The sequence below is a fragment of the Artibeus jamaicensis genome, unplaced genomic scaffold (assembly GCF_021234435.1).
Source record: "Artibeus jamaicensis isolate MK-2021 breed Jamaican fruit bat unplaced genomic scaffold, CSHL_Jam_final contig_3163, whole genome shotgun sequence".
Classification (NCBI taxonomy): Eukaryota; Metazoa; Chordata; class Mammalia; order Chiroptera; family Phyllostomidae; genus Artibeus; species Artibeus jamaicensis.
Window position 1 is genome coordinate 183,391 of NW_026521735.1, and position 22,968 is coordinate 206,358.

General features: G+C 40.0%; 1 protein-coding gene and 1 non-coding gene across 3 annotated transcripts in view; both read left to right on the top strand.

Annotated features, from left to right (window-relative positions):
• The window catches only part of ULK2 (unc-51 like autophagy activating kinase 2), a 141,280-nt gene extending 118,816 nt beyond the window's left edge, over positions 1-22,464 (top strand). For both annotated transcript variants that reach the window (XM_037166292.2, XM_053663297.1), the window contains 7 exons: positions 11,557-11,697; positions 13,072-13,280; positions 15,364-15,542; positions 15,992-16,110; positions 18,037-18,194; positions 20,230-20,365; positions 21,157-22,464. In XM_037166292.2, the coding sequence (XP_037022187.2) occupies positions 11,557-11,697; positions 13,072-13,280; positions 15,364-15,542; positions 15,992-16,110; positions 18,037-18,194; positions 20,230-20,365; positions 21,157-21,215 (1,001 nt within the window). In that variant the 3' untranslated portion in view covers positions 21,216-22,464. The remainder of the gene's footprint in view (positions 1-11,556; positions 11,698-13,071; positions 13,281-15,363; positions 15,543-15,991; positions 16,111-18,036; positions 18,195-20,229; positions 20,366-21,156) is intronic.
• LOC119064727 (U1 spliceosomal RNA) lies at positions 11,276-11,439 on the top strand. Its single transcript, XR_005085453.1, has one exon. It is a non-coding gene; the product is annotated as a U1 spliceosomal RNA (small nuclear RNA).
• Positions 22,465-22,968: the final 504 nt, after the last annotated feature.

The following is a 22,968-nucleotide window of genomic DNA, read 5'->3' on the forward strand; positions in this document are numbered from 1 at the left end:
TCTCCTCTAGCATGTATTCTAATGTTCACAGTTTATACCTACTCTTGTAGGTGATTAGTGGCAGGGATTAGGCAAAATGGATTAAGATAACAGGAGAGTATTTTATGGGATTTAAAATAACAGCAAGTAGAGAAGAGATAGGAGATTTTTTGGGTAAATATCTCGTTAACTGTGATATTTCACCCAACTAGCTACTTTTTATGAAAGGTGAAAGACAGATAAGAGTCTTGTTCTAGGGTATGAGGATTGTCAGCTGAATCCAGAAGACAGAGCCCTTATGCAAAGTTAGATGATGAGATGTAGTGAGAGTAAAGGGTAGAAAGTAGTCATAGTATGAGAGACTAGAGAGACTAGTTAACCAGAACCATAGTAATGCTCAGGAATAAAATGAAGTGGGCGAAGATCAGGGAAGGTTGCTGTGTAGTATGTACAATTGTATAGAACAACAATAATTTACAATAGTACTGGAACAACAATAATTTGACAAGAATGTGTGATTTAGATAAGCAGAATAGAAAGTACTCAATCAAGAGTAGTGTGTTATTGGAATATGAGTGAAGTGAAAGAAGGAAAGTTAAAATATAATAGAGAATAAGGAAAACCAGTCAAACAATGTAATTAAACAGAGAAATAAAACAAAAACTAAACATATGGAAGAGAAATAAAAAATACTAATAAAATAAAAGAAGTAAAAATAATGAGAAAAATAATAATAATACACATAAACAATAAAATGCCAGCTCTATGGATAGGAAAGTGACATTTGTGCCAGTTTCTCAGTTTTGGGGGTTAGCCTTGTGCCCCCCCCTTTGGATCTGTCTCTGGACCCTTTGTAACTCCACTTACTGTCTCACTTAGGGGAAGGAAAAAAGAAAAAAGATAGAGGAAAGAAAAAAATAAGCCTCCTGCTTACTTTAAACTTGTTCAGCGAGTTCTGCTGGTCTTCTTGGATGTCACAGGAAAAGAGGGGCTGTGCTTTGCTTTTCTCCCTTCCTTTGGTTTTGAGAGGATGGGGACCAGGTCTGGATGATAATATTCACAGTTGCCCAGGTCTTCTGTGAGCTTCCAGGCTCCAATCAGCCACTCAGCCTCTGGGGCATAAAACTCAAATTACCCTTGGGGTGAGCCAGCCTAGAGTTCCTTACAAAGCAGCTGCCCACCACAAGGCTTTTCACACAGCCCAGTTTCCAACCAGTCTGGAGACTATCCAAGTCAGGGTCCAACACAGTCCAATCCTTCCTTCTCCGGATGTCCCCTGGCACCTCAATTTCCCTGGTCCTGGCATCTACAGTCCCAGCATGTGTATACTGCCTCTGTGTGTCTCCCACTTCATCTATTCCCCCAGGGACTTCCAGCATCCAGGACCCTCCTGGTGCTGGGCTGCCCTCCCTGCTCTGGTAGGGGAGGGAGCTGGTGATCTAACTCTCCTTGTATCCTGTGGCAGGTGCTGGGCCAGGAGGCCAGAGCAGCCTACGTGCCTTTGCAGATCTCAGGGACCTTACCATCCCAGGGCAGTCTCCTCACTATCAGTGTTTCAATAGCATCTACATTTTTTGGCCTCCAAACTTATATAAGCTGTGATTCTGTTGGCTGTTCACTCTGTTCCTCAGAAGATCAGCTAGGTGTTCCAGCTGGGCACAGGGAGAACTGGGGTCTGCTCCCACCTACCTTGCTGCCATATTCCTGTTTCTAAGATGTGTTCTTTATTTCTGACTGCTCTTTTTCATGGTTTCTTTGTCCTTTTCCATGTTGTTATAGTTTTCAGTAAGTTCCCTCAGCATTCTTTCCTTCAGTTCACCTCAGCTCTTTTTCTGAAGATTCCTCCTGTTGTTTCATTTGGGGCCTGTGTGGTTGTCTCCTCATTTTGGCTGTCTTGTTGTATTTGTTTCTATATATTAGATAGATTTGCTATGACTCCCAGTCTTCATAGGGTGGCCTTGTCTAATAGGTGTCCTGTGGGACCCAGTGGTGTGGTCTCCTTGATCACCTGAGCTGGGTGTTCTAGGAACGTCTCTTGTGGGTTATGTGGGCTCTCCTGTTGTAACAGTTTTGGTTGCTTTTGGTCCTTTTCTGCTTGGCATTGACCCTCAGGCTGACTGAGGCTCAACCTCAACCACTGTGTGTATACTGAAAGCTTCACTGACCAAACTGAAAGGTGCTGACCAAAAGAAAAACTAAAAATATAAAATATAATAAAATCAAGCTAAAATGTTTAAAAAATAATAATTAAAACTAAAAACCAAAAAAGTTTAACATTTTAAATATTTACAAAATTAAATAAATCAAAATGAAAAAAGAATATGAAAAAAGAAAAATGAAAGGGAGAAAATAAAGAAATAACAGAGAAGCAAAAAATTTAAAAAGAAAAACTCAGGATTCACCTCAGGAAAGTTTAGTGGGTTCTGCAGTCTCCCTTTGGATATATTTGTGAAATTTGATGGGTCCTGCTCTTATGTTATCTGAAGCTGGACATTTGGCATGTTGGTTCTAGGCCCCTTGGGAGGGATTCCAGGGCAGAATGTCAGCAGGTATGTGTGCCTGGCTTTTGGCAATCTGCTTGAAGCTACAAGCGATCCAGTTTGTGGCTTCCTCTGCTGGACCTGGCTGCACCTGGAAAGGACCAAATTGTTCTCCAAGGTTGGCTTTTACCAGCACTGGGCCCAGGCATGGGCCATGTCCCAAGGTACTCCAGGATCCACCTCTGCCTGCCTCCACCCACTGGCTGCCAGCTAGACTTCCTCACTGTATCTCCTGTGATGGGGAGGTACCTTTCAGACTCCAGGGAATGTAGTGGGTATGATTCCTCCCCCACAAAGCCACATGACCAAGTCTGTCCTGGATTTTGTACTAGCCTTAGCAGGGAAGAGCCCCTAGTAGTCAGGCAGGTGGGGACTCCAGAGCCTGGAAGCCAGGAGGGTGTTTTTATTAGATCTCCCATGATGGGGCTATGCCAGTCTGGCTCATGGGAAAGTGTGGGTAGGCCCTACTACAAAACCAGTTTCTGGCACCCCCTGAGTCTTCCCAGACTGCTATGATATGGCTCTGACTCCTCTGTCAGGCTTAAGATCCACCAAGTGGGGTATGATAGGTTCCAGAGGGTGGGGTAATTGCTTTCCTCCAGGTCAGTGCCACTTCCAGGGGGTTGCTCTGCCCAGGGAAGGTGGCTTCTGTGGTATCTGAGTGTGACTCAGCACTGGGATCCTAGTGGTGGCTATTCCCTCCCCACATTTATTCCTGGAGCCACAGTCCCCAGACCCCCCTCAAGTGAGTCCAGTCCCACTGCCCTCCCTCCACTGGAGCCCATGGTGAGTAGCTGTGAGCAAAATTGTGTATGTTGGCACTTTAAGGGGGTGTCTGTATCTCCAGCAGACTCCTTGGCAGACAGAAACCCCACCCACTTTTTATAGTTGGCTATGTGCTTGCCTGTTCCTGGCTTTGGTGCTCTGGGCTGGGGAGCCTCACCCAGGGTTTAAGTCCCCATGCTGCTCAGGGGGAGCCCCTGCAGCTGAGATATCCCTCTGGCACCTCAGCCCCAATTTGCCTGTGGGGGTGGGGCCAGCCCTTTCCGTGTCATTGCCCATGTCAGAAGCCAGTCTGTGGTGGCTTCTGAAAACTCTAAGGCGCCTCTTCAGCAAGTCTTCAGTTAGTTTTCTGGGGTGATTGTGTCCCATTTAGTTGAATTTCCAGTTTGGTCCTGGGAGGAGGTGCCTTCAGTATCTGCCTACTCCTCCGCCATGTTAAAAACCTTTACTTCTGAAGTGTGGGTTTGTATTTAACAAGTTTAAAATAGCTGGCTTGAAGTATTTGTTCGCTAATTTTGACATTTGGGCCCTCTGGAGGGCAAGCTCTGTTGCCTTCTTTTTTTCCTGTGTTTGGTAACTCTTTTTTGTTTATTTGCATGTATCATAATTTTTGTTGGAAACTGGACATTTTATATAATATTTTTGTAGGAATTCTGGGTACTGATCTCCCTAGTCCCACGCCTGAGCCTTGTTGGTTTGGCATATTTATTTGTTTAGTCTTGGCTGGACTATTTCAGTGAGGTCTGATCCATATAGTGTGAAGCTTCTCATGTCATTCCTTAGTGGGCACAACCTTGGGTATGTGTACAGTTACCCTGTGATGGTGGCTTTAGAAGGTCTCTCTATTTCTCTGATCTCTTGGGCTGCCTACCTCTGTCGGTATCATAGCCAACTGGTAGTCTCCACTAATTGCTAGCTGATCGTTCTTTTGTTTTTGACAATACATTGTTGTAAGCGTAAGTTGTTCTACAGTCTTGTTTAAGACTTGTAGACTTGTTTAAGTCTTGTTTAAGACTTGTTTAAGACTTAAGACTTGTTTGAATTCTGGCCCTGTTACAGAAGTAATATCTGAAGTCAGTCTTCTTTGAGCCTTGTTTGACCATAGGAGGGCTCTTCTTTGCTGTCTCTTTCCCTGGTTCTCTGTTAAACTTAAATGGTCTATTTGTTGGTTTGTTTCTCTCAGGGAGATACCAGCCTTCACCCTTACCTTGGTAAAGTACTTGCTTACCTTCACAGTCTTCACTGGTTTGGACAGCACCCTTAGGTGTGAACTTCCCCATAATTTGTTTCAAATAAAGTCAGTTCCCTTGGGGAGAGTTTCTGAATTCTCTGTTCTCTGCCTCCTTCAGCCCTCTGGGAAATCCTGTTCCCAGTACTCTAGTGCTAGACATGAGGCCAGCAGCCCCTTCCCTCTTAGAGTGATGCCCCTTTGTGAGTTGGGTGCTGAATAGAGATGGAATCCCCTGCCCTCCTTGGCTTGCCTCTATTGGTATGGGACTTTTGCCCTTACTGGCGGGTGAACCATGATGAGGGCACTGTGGGTCCTAGTGTTTAATCACTGGCCTAGGTTAGAGCTTCCACTCCCTGAGAAAGGGCTGGTGCAGGAGACCCAGTTCTTTCTCACTGAGAAATAGTGGTATTCTTATATAAATTGTCCTCAGAACAGTTTTCAGAGTCTGGAAATAGTTGCTTTTTAAATAATAGTTGTCACCAGGCATGGCCGTATCCCAGGGGACCAAGCCTGTGATGCATCTCATACTGCACACTGCTCTTATGGAAGTCACTCTTCTTTTTTAAAAAATACATATTATTGATTATGCCATTACAGTTGTCCCATTCCCCCCCTTCGTTCCCCTCCACCCTGCACACCTCCTCCTCCCACATTACCCCCTTTAGTTCATGTGCATGTGTCACAAGTTCTTTAGCTTCTACATTTCCCATACTATTCTTGCCCTCCCCCTGTCTATTTTCTACCCACCGTCTATGCTACTTATTCTCTGTACCTTCTTCCCCTCTCTCCTCCTCCCAGTCCCCTGTTGCTAACCCTCCATGTGATCTTCATTTCTGTGGCTCCGCTCCTGATCTAGCTGTCCTCTTAGCTTCCTTTTGTTTTAGGTGTGGTTGTTAATAACTGTGAGTTTGCTGTCCTTTCACTGTTCATCTTTTTTATCTTCTTTTTCTTAGGCAAGTCCCTTTAACATTTCATATAATAAGGGCTTGGTGATGATGAACTCCTTGAATTTGATGTTATCTGAGAAGCACTTTATCTGTCCTTCCATTCTAAATGAAAGTTTTGCTGGATAGAGTAATCTTGGTTGTAGGTCTTTGGATTTCATGACTTGGAATATTTCTTTCCAGCCCATTCTTGCCTATAAGGTCTCTTTTGAGAAATCAGCTGACAGTCTGGTGGGAACTCCTTTGTAGGTGACTGTCTCCTTATCTCTTGCTGCTTCTAGGATTCTCTCCTTCATTTTAATCTTGGCTAATGTAATGATGATGTGCCTTGGTGTGCTTCTTCTTGGGTCCACCTTCTTTGGGACTCTCTGAGCTTCCTGGACTTTCTGGAAGTCTATTTGCTTTGCCAGATTGGGGAAGTTCTCCTTTATTATTTGTTCAAATAACTTCTCCACTTGTTGCTGTTCCTCTTTCCCTTCTGGTACCCCTATAATTCAGATTTTGGAACGTTCAAAGATGTCCTGGAGGTTCCTAAGCCTTCCCTCATTTTTTTTGAATGCTTGTTTCTTCATTCCTTTTTGTTTGGTCATTTCTTTCTTCCTTCTGGTCCACTTCATTGATTTGAGTCCCAGTTTTGTTTCCATAACTATTGGTTCCCTGTGCATTTTGCTTCATTTCACTTAGTGTAGCCTTCATTTTTTCATTTAATTTGTGACTAAAATCAACCAGTTTAGTGAGCATCTTGATCACCAGTGTTTTGAACTGTGCATCTGATAGGTTGGCTATCACTTTGTCACTTAGAAGTATTGGCTCTGGGGCTTTGAGCTGTTCTTTTGCTTGAACCATAATGTTTTGGTCTGTTCGCGCCTGTTATGTATGAGGGGCAAAAGTTTAGGTGTTCACTGGGGCTGGTCAGCCCAGTCCCTGGGTTGTGACTGAGGGCAGGATCAGAGAGGGAGCAATGGCATTTGTTGGGCTCTGTCTCGGATTTCAGTCCCCTCTGCCACTTCCCACAAGCAGATTGGGCCCTTCTGGTTCCTGGGTGGGTGGGCTTGTGTTCATTCTAGGACCCTGTGGGTCTCCCCAGCAAAATCTCCTGTGAGGCTGGGAGCCTCTCCCGGCATCTCAGCCCCTAAATGTTTTCCAATTGGTGCTTTTAGGCTTTATTTCCCATTGCTGGGACCCTGGGTTGTATGGTCTGTCTCACTGACTGTTTTTAAAACTGCCTGGTTTATCTGTGCATGAATGTGTGTCCGTGATCAGCCAGCTGCCTTGTGAGCCTTACTGGGTGTGCTCGTTTTGTCCCCCATGCCCGCCTAGTCTGCTAACCACCACCTCTTCCTGCCAAGACCCCTCTCTGCCAGCTGCTGACTTGGCTGCTGACTCCACTCCTCTTATCGGTCTGGATGAATGGTTCATTGTTGTTGGACTTCGGTACAATTGAATTTTCTGTCTGTTTTAGTTTCTAAATCTTTGTTGTCCTTTAATTTGATTGTGCAAGGAGGCACAGTTTCCACCTATGCCTCCATCTTGGCCAGAAGTCTGTTTGATTGGAAGTCACTCTTCTTCTACCTGCTTTTCACCTGAGTCACAAAAAGTGTCCTCCAACTGGGGACACTTTTTGAAAACTGCTTGCTTGAATGTCTGTTGCTAATTCTCCTTTATAAATAAATTTAAATTTCATAGAGCTTGTGAGTTCTAAATGAATGTATAATTTAAGTCCATATTTGTGGATGTGAAACCAGGTATTTTTTCTTAATTTTTAGGCATAAAATTTACCATTGATGATTTTTATACTTTTTTCATTCTTCTGCATGAATTTTATCATTATTTGAAATTATAAATTTTTCTAATCATGAAGTTTCAGTTTCTGAAAATAAAAACTGTTGATAGTAGGAAAAACTTCAGCCCTTAAGGAAAAAAAGGCCAAGGTCACTGGCTCTTAAGATATACCCATGACTACCCTGGCAGGCATGGCTCAATTGGTTGGAATGTTGTCCCATGGATGGAAGGGTCATGGTTTCGATTCCTGGTTGGGTCACATACCCAGCTTCTGGGTTCAATCCAGTTGGAGGATGTATGGGCGGCAGTTAATAGCTGTTTTTTTCTCACATCCATCTTTCTCTCACTCTCCTTCTTCTTTCTCTTCCTTTCTCCCTGAAAGTGATTAAAAAAAAAAGTCCTTGTGTTAGGGTATGTATATCCTCAATATATATATTGGGTTGGCCAAAAAGTTCATTTTTTAAAAAATGGCTCTAGTAGTGCTGAGTTGTCTTTAATTTCACTTGAAACAATTTTATTAGACAGTGTTGTGACAGCTGCCATATCACATGCATTTTAAAAAACTTATCAAAATTGGTGAATTTTTGTGTAGCCATTTTAATATTGAAGGTGGAAGAAAATACACAAGATTGCTGACATAGTATGCTTTATTATTTCAAGAAAGGTAAAGCCCTGGCTGGTGTGGTTTAGTGGATTGAGTGCTGGCCTGTGAACCCAAAGGGTCTCCAGTTTGATTTCAATCAGGGCACATGCCTAGGTTGTGGGCCAGGTCCCTAGTTAGGGGTATAGAGGCAACCAGTCAATGTTTCTCTCTCATACTGATGTTTCTGTCTCTCTCTTCCTGCCTCCCTTTTCCTTTTTCTAAAAATAAATAATCTTTAAAAACAAAAGAAAGGTAAAAATGCAACCAAAACACACAAAATTGTGCCATGTATGGAGAAGGTGCTGTGACTGATCAAACTTGTCAGAAATGGTTTACAAAGTTTCGTCCTGAAGATTTCTCACTGAACAGTGCTCCACCAGTTGGGTAGACCATTTGAAGTTGGTAGCAATCAAATAGAGACATTAATTGAGAACAGTCAACATTATACCATGCAGGAGATAGCTGACATACTCAAAATATTCACATAAATACAGTTATTGGTGAAAATGAAAAATGTGTCTTTTATTTTGCAGAAAAAACATACAGATTTTCTGGCTTATCCAATATACTATATGTGCACACACGCAACGGTCCCCCATAGCCATCTTTAAATACTTTTATGTCTACTAAAATAAAATCATAGAGATATTACATTAAGCAAAGAGAATTGTCTGTGTCATTTTGTACATCTTCTGTGACAATAGGAACTATTTAATTAATTTCCACTGATTGACCCCTTGCTTCCTGGAAGGTTTTTATGAATTCATTTTCCTGCTGTTAAGTTCTGTTGATAAGATGGGCCCTGAGAGGCAGTTGTCTTTAGTGTGTGGGTCAGAGTCTCTCCTTTAAACTTATGATTTATGTTTTTAACTCCTGCCTCCATTCTCTGGTCTCAGAAATGTAATGTTCTTCAGATGCTTGAGTGTGAAAATGCTCTGGACAACTTTTATTTTTTTTATTTTTTTATTTTATTGATTATGCCATTACAGTTGTTCTATTCCCCCCTTCATTCTCCTCCACCCTGCACCCCCCAACCTCACCATTCCCCCTTTAGTTTATGACCATGTGTCTCAAGTTCTTTAGATTCTATATTTCCCATACTATTCTTGTGTGTTTATTTTCTGCCTACCGTCTATGCTACTTATTTTCTGTACCTTCTCCCTCCTTTTCCTTCTCCTACTCCCCTGTTGCTAACCCTCCTTGAGATCTTCATTTCTATGGTTCACTCCTGATCTAGCTGTCCTTTTAGTTTGCTTTTGTTTTAGGTGTGGTTGTTAATAACTGTGAGTTTGCTGTCCTTTCACTGTTCATCTTTTTTATCTTCTTTTTCTTAGGCAAGTCCCTTTAACATTTCATATAATAAGGGCTTGGTGATGATGAACTCCTTGAATTTGATGTTATCTGAGAAGCACTTTATCTGTCCTTCCATTCTAAATGAAAGTTTTGCAGGATAGAGTAATCTTGGTTGTAGGTCTTTGGATTTCATGACTTGGAATATTTCTTTCCAGCCCCTTCTTGCCTATAAGGTCTCTTTTGAGAAATCAGCTGACAGTCTGGTGGGAACTCCTTTGTAGGTGACTGTCTCCTTATCTCTTGCTGCTTCTAGGATTCTCTCCTTCATTTCAATCTTGGCTAATGTAATGATGATGTGCCTTGGTGTGTTTCTTCTTGGGTCCAACTTCTTTGGGACTCTCTGAGCTTCCTGGATTTCCTGGAAGTCTATTTGCTTTGCCAGATTGGGGAAATTCTCCTTTATTATTTGTTCAAATAAGTTTTCCACTGGTGGCTGTTCCTTTCCCCCTTCTGGTACTCCTATAATTCGGATGTTGGAGCATTTAAAGATGTCCTGGAGGTTCCTAAGTCTCTCCTCATTTTTTTGAATTCTTGTTTCTTCATATTTTCCTGTTTGACCATTTTTTTTCTTCCTTCTGGTTCACTCCCTTGATTTGAGTCCCAATTTTCTTTTCATTGCTATTGGTTTCCTGTGTAATTCCCTTCATTTCCATTGGTTTAGCCTTCATGTGTTCCTCTAATTTGTGACTAAAATGAACCAGTTCTGTGAACATCCTGATCACCAGTGTTTTGAACTGTGCATCTGAAAGTTTTGCTATTTTTTTGTTGCTTAGAATTATGGGCTCTGGAGCTTTGAGTTCTTCTTGAGCCATAATGTTTTGATCTGTTCACACCTGTTAAGTTTGAGGAGAGGCACCTTAGATGTTCACCAGGGCAGGCCACCCAGGTCACAGGGTTGTGAAGCTGTATGTGGGGGCAGGGTCAGAGTGGGGAAATAGTGGCCTCCTCTGCTGCCTCTCGCCGCTGGGGCCTGCTCAGTCCCATCTCACCGCCCACTCCCTTGCTGGTCTATCTGCACACGAATGCACAGTCCACAGTCAACCCGCTGCCCTGCGCCCTCGCTGGTCCGCCAGTCACTCACTGGATCACTCACTGGTCCACCTGTTGCAACCCCACGCCTGGGATCCATGCACCTGAGTCCGTCTGACCCTGACTGAGTTTTCCTGTGCAACCCCGCTCTGCCAGCTGCTGGCTTCGCCCCTCTTACTGGTCAGGTTGAAGAATTTGTTGTTATCAGACTTCCAAAAAGTTTAATTTTCTGTGTTCTGGCTGTGTTTTCTGTTGCTAATATTTTGTTGTCTCTAAACTTGGTTGTGTGAGAAAGCATGGCATCTCCACCTATGCCTCTCACTTGGTGGAAGTCTGGACAACTTTTATTGATTCAGCTTAGTTTGGTGGTTGGGGAATTTTTTACCTTTTCTTCATTTAGCCCAAATTCAGCCCATCAGGCCCCTTTGACACCTGTTTTACCTCCTTTTCTTCCTGACAGTTGTAAGGGTGCAATTCTAAGGCATAAAAGTACTTTGACAGTAAAAATGTAATTGTCTCCATCCTTCTGTAGCTCTGTTGCTGTGGAGACTCCCGATCTCCTTTCAGTATTACCTCACATTTTATTTTATTTTTTAATACTCAACCAAGGACATGTCCACTGATTTTAGAGAGAGAGGAAGGGTGAGAGAGAAAGAGAGAAACATTGATGGGAGAAACATCGATTGATTGTCTTCTGTATGCTCCCTGACGAGGGATCAAGCCAACAACCTTTCGGTGTACCGGACAATACTCCAACCAACTGAGCCACCTGACCAGGGCTTCTTCACATTTTTATTCCCTGTTCTTGGTTTCCACTTTTTCAAATTACCCTTAACAAGAGTGACTGCAGTTTATGTATTTTAAAAGTATACAGAAGTGATTAAATACTAGGCTTTGCTGTGAAGATTCACAGCCATGAAGAGATTACCACAAAATAGTTTTAATGGATATCTGTATTGAATGCTTGTTGTAAAAAATAAAGGAACCTAGTATACTTATTTGGCAGGGGAGATACCATGATCATGAAGGTGGTTTTCCCAAGGTGAGGTTCAACCATTGCATTCCAGGTGTGCTGACCCCTGTGATTTCCCCAAATGTGGGAAACTCGACCGCATAATTTGTGGTGGTAGGGGATGACGTTTGTACTCTTCCCTGAAAAAAAAAAGGAAGAAACCTAGTATAAAAGTAAAGGTCTCCCTGTAATCCTACCCTGAATATAAACACTATCAAAGTAATGTAACATTCTGTAACTTTTTATGGCATTCCCTGCAGGAGCCTATGGTGTGGTCCTCGTACCTCCAGTGGGAACAGCACCAAGTTCTAGGGCTGTCCTGTTCACAGTTGGGTCTCCTCCATACAGTGCTACAGCTCTGCCCTGTGCCCATGTGGTCCTCCGAGCAAGAACAACCTCAGGTAAGGAGTGCTCTCCTGCAATCTTTGGCTAGTGTTTGGAGTAATTGACAGTGACTTAATGGGGCAACTTAGATAAATCACTTAAACTCTCTGGAATTCATTTTCTTTTTCCAAATGACATGGAAATAACTTTTTTCTTTTTTACCTTAAAGGGTTGTAAGGAGTAAATGAGGCAATATTTGCAGAAGAAAAGACCTTTATGAAATAAAAATACTATATTATATATTTATAATAATATATATTATTACATTTCAGTATAAATGTAACTTTTTGATGATGAAACAGGTATGCATATATAGTGCTTCCTAGCTTATATTGAAGGCATATTTTAATACATCCAGTAAAGATTTTGAAAATGATAGATTGTTTATTTTTCTTTTGTTTTTTCAAAACTCAAGTTTTACCTTTTTTTAAATATCTGGGTCTCAATCTTTGCACTTAGTCATATATACATTTAGACAAGCTAATAGATTGGATTTTATCATTCATACTCTATAAATAGGTTATTAATACTAAAACTTAAGAGAATATTTAGATTGGATTTGAAATGAGTTATCATTTGACATTATTTGTTGTTACTCGTGTCCTTTAAGTTCCTTGATGCTAAATAAGTTACTAATCAAGATTAGTAGATTAGTAAGCAAAGGATATGAATAGATAATGAGGGGAAGTAGAGTTAATGATCTTGTTTTCAAGATATTAAAAAAAAGGATTAAGTAATAAGAATATGTCATTTTAACAAAGTAACATTTTATACCTCTTAACTAAACCAATATTTAAAGGAACATAATATCCAGTGTTGAGGTTTAGTGAGGTCTGTGTGCTCACTCACGACTGCTTTAGAAAGCAGTAGCAGTTCTTACAAAGAGCTGTTAAAAATGTTTGTGATATTTGCTCTGTGGTAATCACATTCCTGTTCATAATACCACTTTGGAATAGTAACCACAAATAAATCATTCAAAAAGAGGAAAAACTTTGGATTTTATTGTAGTGTTATTTATTATACTAAAAAAACAGAAATAGTATAAATGCTTTCAGATAAGCATTATGTATATAAATTTAGTGAACCACTATTGCATCCACTGAGTTTTATAATGATGAGGACTATGTAGAAAGAGGGAGAAATGATTATGCCCTAAGTTTGTTTAAAACAGATTATTTAGAAACTGGCTGTGATGATGTTTATAAAATAGATATATAGGCGAGGAATGAAGGTGAACGTGACAAAATAAAACCTGTGCATATGTTCAGATAGATCAATGGCTTTCTTTTTAAATGTTCCCTTGTTCCTTTTATAGTATGAGTGGGCAGGGTGGCCCCTTGCCCTGCTCACTCACTCTGGGCCCTGTGCCGCCTTATCCTGTTTCCTTGCAGCGGGCTCCAGCAGCTCTGGAGGCTCCTTGTGTTCCTCAAGTGCCCGAGTGTGTGTGGGCTCCCCGCCTGGGCTATGCTGGGGCTCTTCGCCACCAGGAGCAGAGGCAGCTCCTAGCGTGAGATACATGCCTTATGGTGCTTCACCCCCCAGCCTAGAGGGGCTCGTCACCTTTGAAGCCCCTGAACTGCCAGAGGAGACACTGATGGAGGTAGAGAAGAGACCATTATGACATGTCATAATCTGGATACAGTAGGAGAACGTTCTAGTGATGATGAAAGAGCAACATGATATCAGAAGTTCTGAAGTCCTTTTCTTCTCTTCAATGTACCTTTTCTTTTCTATTTGAAAAACATTGCTGATGCTCATCCCTGACAAACTCTGGTTGATAGGAAGTGACACATACAGATTTTATGTTATTTACTTGAAACATTTTATTTATTTTAAACATTTTATTTATTTTTATTTTTGGACAGAGAGGGAAAGAGGGAGAGAAACATTAGTGTGTGGTTGCCTCTCATACACCCCCTACTGGGCACCTGGCCGAAACCCAGGCATGTGCCCTGACTGGGAATTGAACCAGTGAACACTTTGGTTCACAGGCTGGCACTCAATCCACTGAGTACACCAGCTACGGGTTTTGTTCTTCTTTTTTTTTAAACTATTTTATTTATTTATTTTTAGAGAGGGGAAGGGAAGGAGAAAGAGTGGGAAAGAAACATCCATGTGTGGTTGCCTCTCATGTGTCCCTTTTTTAGGACCTGGCCTGCAACCCAGGCATGTGCCCTGACTGGGAATCGAACCGGTGACCCTTTGCTTCACAGGCCCATGCTCAATGCACTGAGCTACACTAGCCAGGGCTGTTCTTAATTTTTTTAATCTGAAGTTCATTTACTACTTGTAGGACTTTTGAAGCATAATCTTTCTCCTAAAACCATAACGTTTTATTTTTAAAGCTTGTTTTTCTTTATAAGGTAAAAATAATACACTTAAACTCAGGTTCGAGAAACAAAACAAAAAACCATAATGCCAGTAGTCACTAACATTGAGAAATAAACCTGCCAACCAGACTGGATGCTTACTCATATTTTTAGTTCTCCATGGCCCCAGTTCTTTAGGGAAAAACACATCACAATCTGAAGCTTGTTGAGCGCAAGTCTAGAACAAGAGAAGTCAGTTTTATGATTCCAAAGATGCACCAATACCATTCCTCAGTCCGGCTCTAAGAGAGCAGTCAGTGGTCTTACTTTGTGTCTCTTGACCCCTGAATACAATGCTAACTTTGTCTGTGTTTCAGATTAAAATTAGTTCTCTAGACCAAGTAAAGAGTAAATTTTCTCTCTAGGCAGGACCTCTTACATTTCTATTTTGTGTGAGTGAGAATTAAATATTTCATATAAAAGTTATACTGCATACAAAGCTCTAGTAGTGATTTTGTGGCAAGGTTAGTAGTAATTTTGAAAATGTGTGATACAGTCTAAGACTAGAAAAGCAATCTTCAGAATTTTTTCAGTCTTCATAAAGTTTGACATAACTTACGTTCCTATATGTGTGGAATGTCATTGATGTACTTATTGGAACATACAATTCAATATACTGTTGTGAGCTGAGAGACTTTCAAAAGTTGATTGGTTTATTCTCCTGTCTCTAGGAAAATGATCCTCACTTTTTTTAACCATGAAAGGAGAGTAAGAATTTTAGTCTTATTTGATACTTCAGATTATACTTATAGCTAAAAATAAATGTCAAAACATTAGTTTTAGAGTATCCATTTTTACTGCATGCTCTTGTGTCTATCTGTACTTCCCTGTCTAACTGAAAAGATCACAGGAATTTAGAGCATTAGTATTAACTAAAAAACCACTAGAAATGAAAATACAGCATTGCTAAAATTTTAAGTCAGTAGAATTCACCAAAATATCAAGAAGTGTGGTTTACTATATAGAATATCCTTATAATCTTCATATCTGTTTTATCATGTTTTTGTCTCACATATAGTGATTTAATTGTTCAGTATTTCTTTTTTTCTGGTAAAAACACAGTGACCTCATATCTTTGGAACTTAATTTTGTGGTTGTTCTCAAATATACACCCAAACACATGCTCACATCATCCATGTTTGGTTTTATTTGTGTTTATTTTTTTACTAGTTTCCCGGGATTTAAAATTTTCAGTCTCCTTTGATTATTCTGATACTCATAAGTATAGAAAAATATTAGCAGTGCCATAATTATGTATGGAGTGTGCATTCTTCTTAACTTAAAAGTTTCTAAGATGAGTTGGCTTTGCTGCAGCGAGAACACACAGATGCCTTACGCCACCTGAATGTGATGCTGATGTTCACTGAGTGTGTGCTGGACCTGACTGCTGTGAGGGGTGGGGACCCAGAGCTCTGCACATCAGCTGTCTCCTTGTACCAGATTCAGGAGAGTGTGGTTGTGGACCAGATCAGCCAACTGAGCAAAGATTGGGGGTAGGTGCCTCCTTTGTCATTTTTTCCCAAGGTTCTTTATGTTTTCCATGAATTCAGGTCTGAGATAGAGGACTTGTCATCCACTGAAGATCATATCTTATTATTAAAAGCTCCAAGAAAGTATTTCATTGGCTCTATTTCACTGCATGAGCCGAGACCCAGAGATTCTGTAGCTCTAGTGTTGCCTTTTCCCTGTGAAGTATACTGTTCAAGACATTTCATGATAAAGAGATTGTTTTGATTTTTATCTGATTATATCATCGTATTCAAAGTACACACATCTTTTCCATGCTGAAACTTCCCCCTTCAGGAGTTATTTGTGCGTTAAAAATATCAAGGAGAATGATATTCCCTTAGAAAAGCTATTTTAATGATGCCGTGATGTGTAAAGAGCCAAGTCTGGTGTATGGTTCACAGGATAACCCTCTGCTTGCTGTCTTCCGGCACAGGCGGGTGGAGCAGCTGGTGTTATACATGAAAGCTGTGCAAGTGCTAGCAGCATCATTGCACCTTGCTAAAGCCCAGATCAAGTCCGGGAAACTGAGCCCATCCACAGCAGTGAAAGAAGGTATGTGTGGAATGCTTGAGCTGCCCCCTTTCCCCTTACACTAAGAAAGTTTTTGATGAGGTGTCACTGTTGTTACATATTTTTAAATGGGAAAAAAAGCTGGCTTTTCTTGTTTTTGCCACTTAATTGATACCGAGAGCAAAGTGCTTTATTCTCAGTCTTCTAAACAGAAAGAGCATTTGAAAGAATCTGATTTTCAGTCATTTAAAAATTTTTATTTTTTGTTTGTTTTGTTTCTTATTGTTGACACTATTACAGATGTCCCCTATTTCCACCCTTTACCCCCGCTCCTCCCAGCCCCCACCTTCCTCCTGGCCTTCACTTCATTGTTGTCTATGTCCATGTGCTATGCATATATGCATGTATATTCTTTGGCTAATTTCTTCCGGCCCCCCCACCCCCCTCCCCTCTGAGAACTGTCAGTCTGTTCCATGTATCCATGCCTCTGGTTTTCTTTTATTCACCAGTTTATTTTGTTCATGTGATTTCACATATAGTGAGATCATATAGTATTTGTCTTTCTCTGACTGGCTTATTTCACTTAGCATAATGCTCTCCACATCATCCATGCTGTTACAAAGGGGGAGAGGTCCATCTTTTTACAGCTGCATAGTATTCCACTGTATAAATGTACCACAGCTTTTTTTTATCCACTCATCTACTGATGGGCACTTGGACTGTTTCTGAATCTTGGCTACTGGAAATAACACTGCTATGGACATAGGGGTGCATATATTCTTTCTGATTGGTGTTCGGGGTTTTTTGGATATATTCTTAGACGTGGGGTTCCTGGGTCATAAGGCAGTTCCAGTTTTAATTTTTTGAGAAAATTCAATACTATTCTGCACAGTGGCTGCACCAGTCTGCATTCCCACCAACAGTGCATGAAGTTCCCTTTTCTTCATACCTTGTCGACACTTGTTTGTTGATTTATTGATGATGGCCATGCTCACAGGTGTAAGGTGATATCTTAGTGTAGCTTTAATTGACATCTCTCTGACAATTAGTGATATTAAGCATTTTTTCATGTCTATTTGCCATCTGTATGTCTTCTTTGGAGAAGTGTCTATTCAGGTCCTTAGCCATTTTTTTAAAAGATTGTATTTATTTATTTTTAGATGGGAAGAGAGGGAGAAAGAGAGGGAGAGAAACATCAATCAGTTGTCTCTCACACACCTTCAACTGGGGACCTGGCCCACAACCCAGACATGTGCCCTGACTGGGAATCAAACTGGCAACCTTTTGGTTTGGAGGCTGGCACTCAGTCCACTGAGCCACACCAGCCAAGGCTCTTTGCCCATTTTTTAATTGGCTTGTTTGTCTTCCTGGTGTTGAATTGTGTGAGTTCTTTATATATTTTGGAAATTAACCCCTTATCAGATTAATCTTTGACAAATATATTCTCTGATACAGTGGATTTCCTTTTAATTTTGTTGTTGGTTTCTTTTGCTGTGCAGAAGCTTATTAGTGTGATATAGTCCCATTTGCTTGTTTTTCCCCTTGTTACCCTTGCCCTAGGAGATATATTACAAAAAAGATTGCTACGAGAGATGTCTGAGATTTCACTGCCTGTGGTTTTTTTTAGGACCTTTATGGTTTTGCAACTTATATTTAAGTCTTTTATTAATTTTGAGTTTATTTTTGTATATTATGCGTATTTTTATTTGTTTGCATGCACTAGTCCAATTTTCTCAACACCATTTATTGAAGAGAGATTTTACTCCATCGTGTGCTCTTGCTTCCTTCATCAAGTACTAATTGACCATATAGATACAGATTTATTTCTGGGCTTTGGGCTCTCTTCTCTTGATCTATATGCCTGTTCTTATGATCATTTAATGTCACTTTCCTTAAATCAGCAGAGAAGGTATATGTCAATGTGACTATGTCTGGAAGAAAACTAAAATTCTTTCAACTTTTTTTCAGTTGTGAAAAATCTTAATGAACAATACAAATTCTGCATCACCATGTGCAAGAAACTTACAGAAAAGTTGAATCGCTTCTTCTCTGACAAGCAGAGATTTATTGATGAAATCAACAGCGTAACTGCAGAGAAACTCATCTATAATTGTGCTGTAGAAATGGTAACTTTTTTAAGGTTTAATACTGTATAATGTTATTTATCTGAAAGAGTATCTTTTGAATGAAATACCTACTTGACATTATCTAGACCTTTAAAAAGCATTTGTGCCCTACCACTCCCCAGGTCTCAAGTATTGTGATTGCTTCTTACTAATCTTGGAATAAGTAACACATTAAATAATGTTGGTACTACATTTGGTAAAATTCTGTTATTCCTCTTAAAAATTTCTAACATTTTCTATTTTGCATCTGAAAGGTTTAGCTGGGTCTGTTTCTGCATTTTCTACAATATAAGAAATTGTGGCTTGATAAACAGAAAAAATCTTGTTCTGTTAATCCACAAAAATTCATAGGCTCAGATTCCTGAATGAAAATCTACTTTTATAATTGTCTGGTTATACTATTGGAAATAACTTGTTTTCTGTCTCATAGGGGAAAAATTGCTCTAAAGTGTAGATGAAATTAGGGCCTGTTAAAGAATAGTAGTAAGCAGGAAAAATTATTAACCCATATTATCTTTACCACATTAACATAGACCACCCTTTTCCCCCCTGAGATTTGCTTCTTTGTTTTGTACTCTTACATTACACCCTTGGACTTAATTTTGAAAGCCATTACAATAAAAATCATATGAAAACTTTGGAATGTAAACTGTTGGGATTAATAATATGGATTGTATTACTCTATACTGAGTCAAGACTTCATATGATAATTTTTTTATCCTCACTCAAGGACATGCTTATCAATTTTAGAGATGGGAAGGGAGGGAGGAAGAGAGGGAGAGAAACCTCGATGTGAGAGAGAAACATTGATTGGTTGCCTCTTGTACACACCTCAACTGGGGATCAAACCTGCAACCTAGACATGTGCTCTGACTGGGAATTGAACCCATGACCTTTCAGTTTATGGGACAGTGCTCCAACCAACTGAACCACACTGACCAGGGCAATAATATTTTTTTGCAGAAGTTGTACCAGGAAGAATGTCCTTTCAAAAGAAATCATGGTGCTTCTTTCTTTTCTGAGAAAAAGAACCATGTAACTTCAATTGAAGTCCCTCATTTTGCCCTGGCTGCTTAAGCAAGCTTAGAGATATTACCACTTATGTTTAGCTACTTATTTCTTCTTTCTTTTCCTGACTCTGATTTTCTATATTCATGTTATTTGTTTTATTATAAGTGGCTTTAAATGATTTTTTGAAGGAGACAGAACATGTTGACAAGTAAATTAGGAAACTGGATTACTGACAGTCCTGGCTTTTAATGATTACAGAGAAAATCAGAATGTTGTTGGGGAAACTCAAATACTCATAACCCTGTGAATAATACTACTGTCCTCTAGTTTTGGAAAGCCCCCACCTACCTTTTCCATCACTTAGCTCACTCCTATTGCATTTTCACGACTGGCCAAAATGTCTCTTCCTGGAGGTCTTCCCTACCCTTCCCCTCCTTCTGTGACCTCTGTGCCCCCTGTGGATTCCTCCTAGTGGTACCATGTCGCCCTTGGAGTGAGAGTGGCAGGTTTTGCAGGTCTGTCTCCCACAGACTGTGAGCTCTCCTTTGTGTGCACAGTGCCTGGCACTCAGCAGGTGCTCAATGAGGATCTCTGACAATTGTTTAACTAAAAGATGCAGCTGAGAACTGACTTTTAACACTATTTAGTTATTTTATTGTAGCAATATCTACTCTAATGAAATGCTAGCTTACCCTAGTGTGAAGGTATATGTTTAACCTAAGCCATAGAAGAGTCAATTTAGCGGTGTAAATTCCATGAACGTCTTATCCTCAGTCAGGAACGTCTGAGGATAAGAAGGTTGTTTTTGAATGCAGAATAACTCTTTTGTCAGGAAGCTCCTTTTTTATATTGCTTATCCAATGAATTTTTTATCTTTTAAGTTTTATCTAGTTTGGTAGATTGTAATCATTTTTTCAAAATGTGTTAGTTTTAGATAGATTCCACTTAAAGCTGCCTTGCCCAAATAGATTTGTATTTTCTTGGAAAAGCTGAGCATCATCTCCTTTTTGTTGGCTGGCTTCAGGTTCAGTCTGCAGCTCTGGATGAGATGTTCCAGCAGACGGAAGACATTGTCTGTCGCTATCAGAAGGCAGCCCTGCTTTTGGAAGGCCTAGCTAAGATTCTCCAGGACCCTGTGGATATTGAAAATGTACACAAATGTAAGTTGACTTAGCAGCATTTTTCACACAGGTACAGTAGGAAGAGCTTGGCACTGGGAATCATGCTGCCTGGGTTTGAAGTTGGTTTTCCAGTCTTGGGCAAATCACTTCACCTTTCTGTGGTCTCAGTTTCTTCTTCCAAAAGACAGGGAACAGTGCCTGCTTTGCAAAGCTGCTGTGAGGATTAAAGATAATGCTTGTAAAGCATTCAGGGCTTTTGTCCTTACTCTTTAGATTTCTATACTACACCACTGTGTTGGTGGGTGTGTGTGTATGCAGAGAACTTTGTTTTTATTATTAAATAATACATGCAATTATCTTAAGCCTCATGGGCTTAGTGACTGAAGAATCCCAGAAAGACTCTGTGTGCTGCATATCTGGTACAGATAGAATGGAGGTTGATGGGATACCAGCATTATCTCATCACTGGTCAGATAGGAGCGAAGTGATGCAGTTTTGGGGGAGGGGGTGAGGGACTTGTTGGAGTATATGTAGTCATACCACATTCTGCAGAGCCACAGGAGTTGGCAGGTCTAAAATTATTTGCAGTTGTTTGTTATTTGCTGTGCTAATCTAAATTTTACCAATGTGCGGCACTAAACTACAAGTCACATCCTAGCAATTACCAGGCAGAAAGAAGAAAAAGTATTTAGAACTGTTAACTTTGGGGTGAAGTAGAACAGAGATGAAGATGTAGGTAGAGAGTTAGTGATTTTTTAGTTAGTTTTTCTTTCCTTGGTTTTGAAAATATAAATGATCTTTATTATGATTTTAATTTATTTTATTTGTAGATAAATCTAGTATTGAAAGAAGATTGTCGGCACTCTGCTGTAGCGCTCCCACAATGTGAGCAGTGGCGGGCCTGTCCCGTGGCCCCTTGGTGGGGTATGAGGTGACGTGTTAGGAGTACAGCTTGGATTCTGTTGCCCCATCTCCAGGAAACTCGTTTCTTACCCGGTGACAACCAAAGAACAAGCAGTGATCTCAAAACAAAAACAATCCAAAAACTACACATGTGTAGGAAATCTGCCTTATTGGAGAAGCCACCCCTTTCCTTTTCCATCACAGAAGCAGAAGCAAGAGTATTCCACTTGGCTCTCAGTTTAAACTTGGTAAATAAATGTACCTTAGAACTAGAATTATCAGTACATTTATTCTTAAGGAAAATTAAGAATGAAAAAAGTGAGTAGCTCGTCACTCAGTTCACCAGAGCAATGTGTGAAATTCCACATGTTTCCTGAGGTATTAAAAAAAAAATCTCATCTGGGCAATTTGATACTTGGGGTAAGTTTGTCTGAATCCGAGCATGCATCCTTAAACAGCTCAGGAAGACGGAACCTAAGGAGACATGAAAGATGGCTCTTAGAAGGACTTGTGCAATGGTCCATTTGACCTGATACAGACACTTGTTATTCTTCCATATCTTTCATATATTGTACTAATTTATTAAAACAACTCTGTATTGGACTTCGCAATTTAAAACTAACTGAGGCACAATGGATTTGTTTTGAAAATATTTTACTTGATTATATACACACACTGTTTCCAGAATTCACACGTAATCTCTGGTGGACTTTTCAATGGTAAAAATTTGTGTTCATGTGAATCTTTCTATTTTTTAACCTATTCATCTATCTGTACCCACAGATTTCCTCAGTGATATTTTTGAGTTACTGGTTATTTGCTTTTGGTTGTGTTTCTGTGTGTGCATACAGGATGCACATCGATTCCTGTGATTTCTGGGTTTATTAAAGGCTAGGTTTGATTTATTTGGGCAGTATTAGTAAAAAAATGTCAATCAAGGGATACCCTCAATTTTAATAGGACCAAATCAAAGTTGGTGATTTAAAGGCTTATTAATGATGCGGAGTTTCTACATGAAATTAGTGAAAAGTGAAATTTGTTTTCTCTTAGGAAAATGGGCAGCTCTCTCTGTCCTAAAACATACTTTTCTTGTTAATCCTGACAGTTCACCAAATAGCTAGTAGTGGAGAATGTGGGCAGTTAGCATCCCTCCAAAAATGTTTCCTAGGTTGTATATTATTTGTTTCTTTTATTTACCTGCTTGAATACTTGAATAAACCATTCTTCAGTTTTAATCTTTTTATTTTAATCCTTTTAGATAATAAATCTGAACTCTGACAAATTGCATAGAAGCTCTTTGGCATTAATCTAATTTTAGTATACTGATAAAAACAAAAACATGGTTTCCCTTTTCTTTGATGATGTAATGTAATTTCACCTTATTTATCTGTATGAAATTTTGGCAGTTAATTTGAACATTTATTTATATGATGTTTGTGTATTTTTAGGTCTTTAATACAGTGTTTCTACCTCTCATTTGTAACTGCATGTGTTATTCTTGAAACTAGGTAAAATTCACTGTATTGTTGTATGGTAATTAGCCTTTTTATAACTGCTTATAGAGATGTAAATTAAGGTAAAATAAACCTGACAAAGTGTTTCTAGGGTAAAGCTGGGTTCATACATGTCACAAGGCTTTTCAAGCCAGGGCCTTCCTCAGAGCATTTGGAGACTCTGCCCCACCCCAGGGTGTCAGGCTCCAGGGGCTGTCTTAGTACAGGAACAGTTCGTGTGAGTTG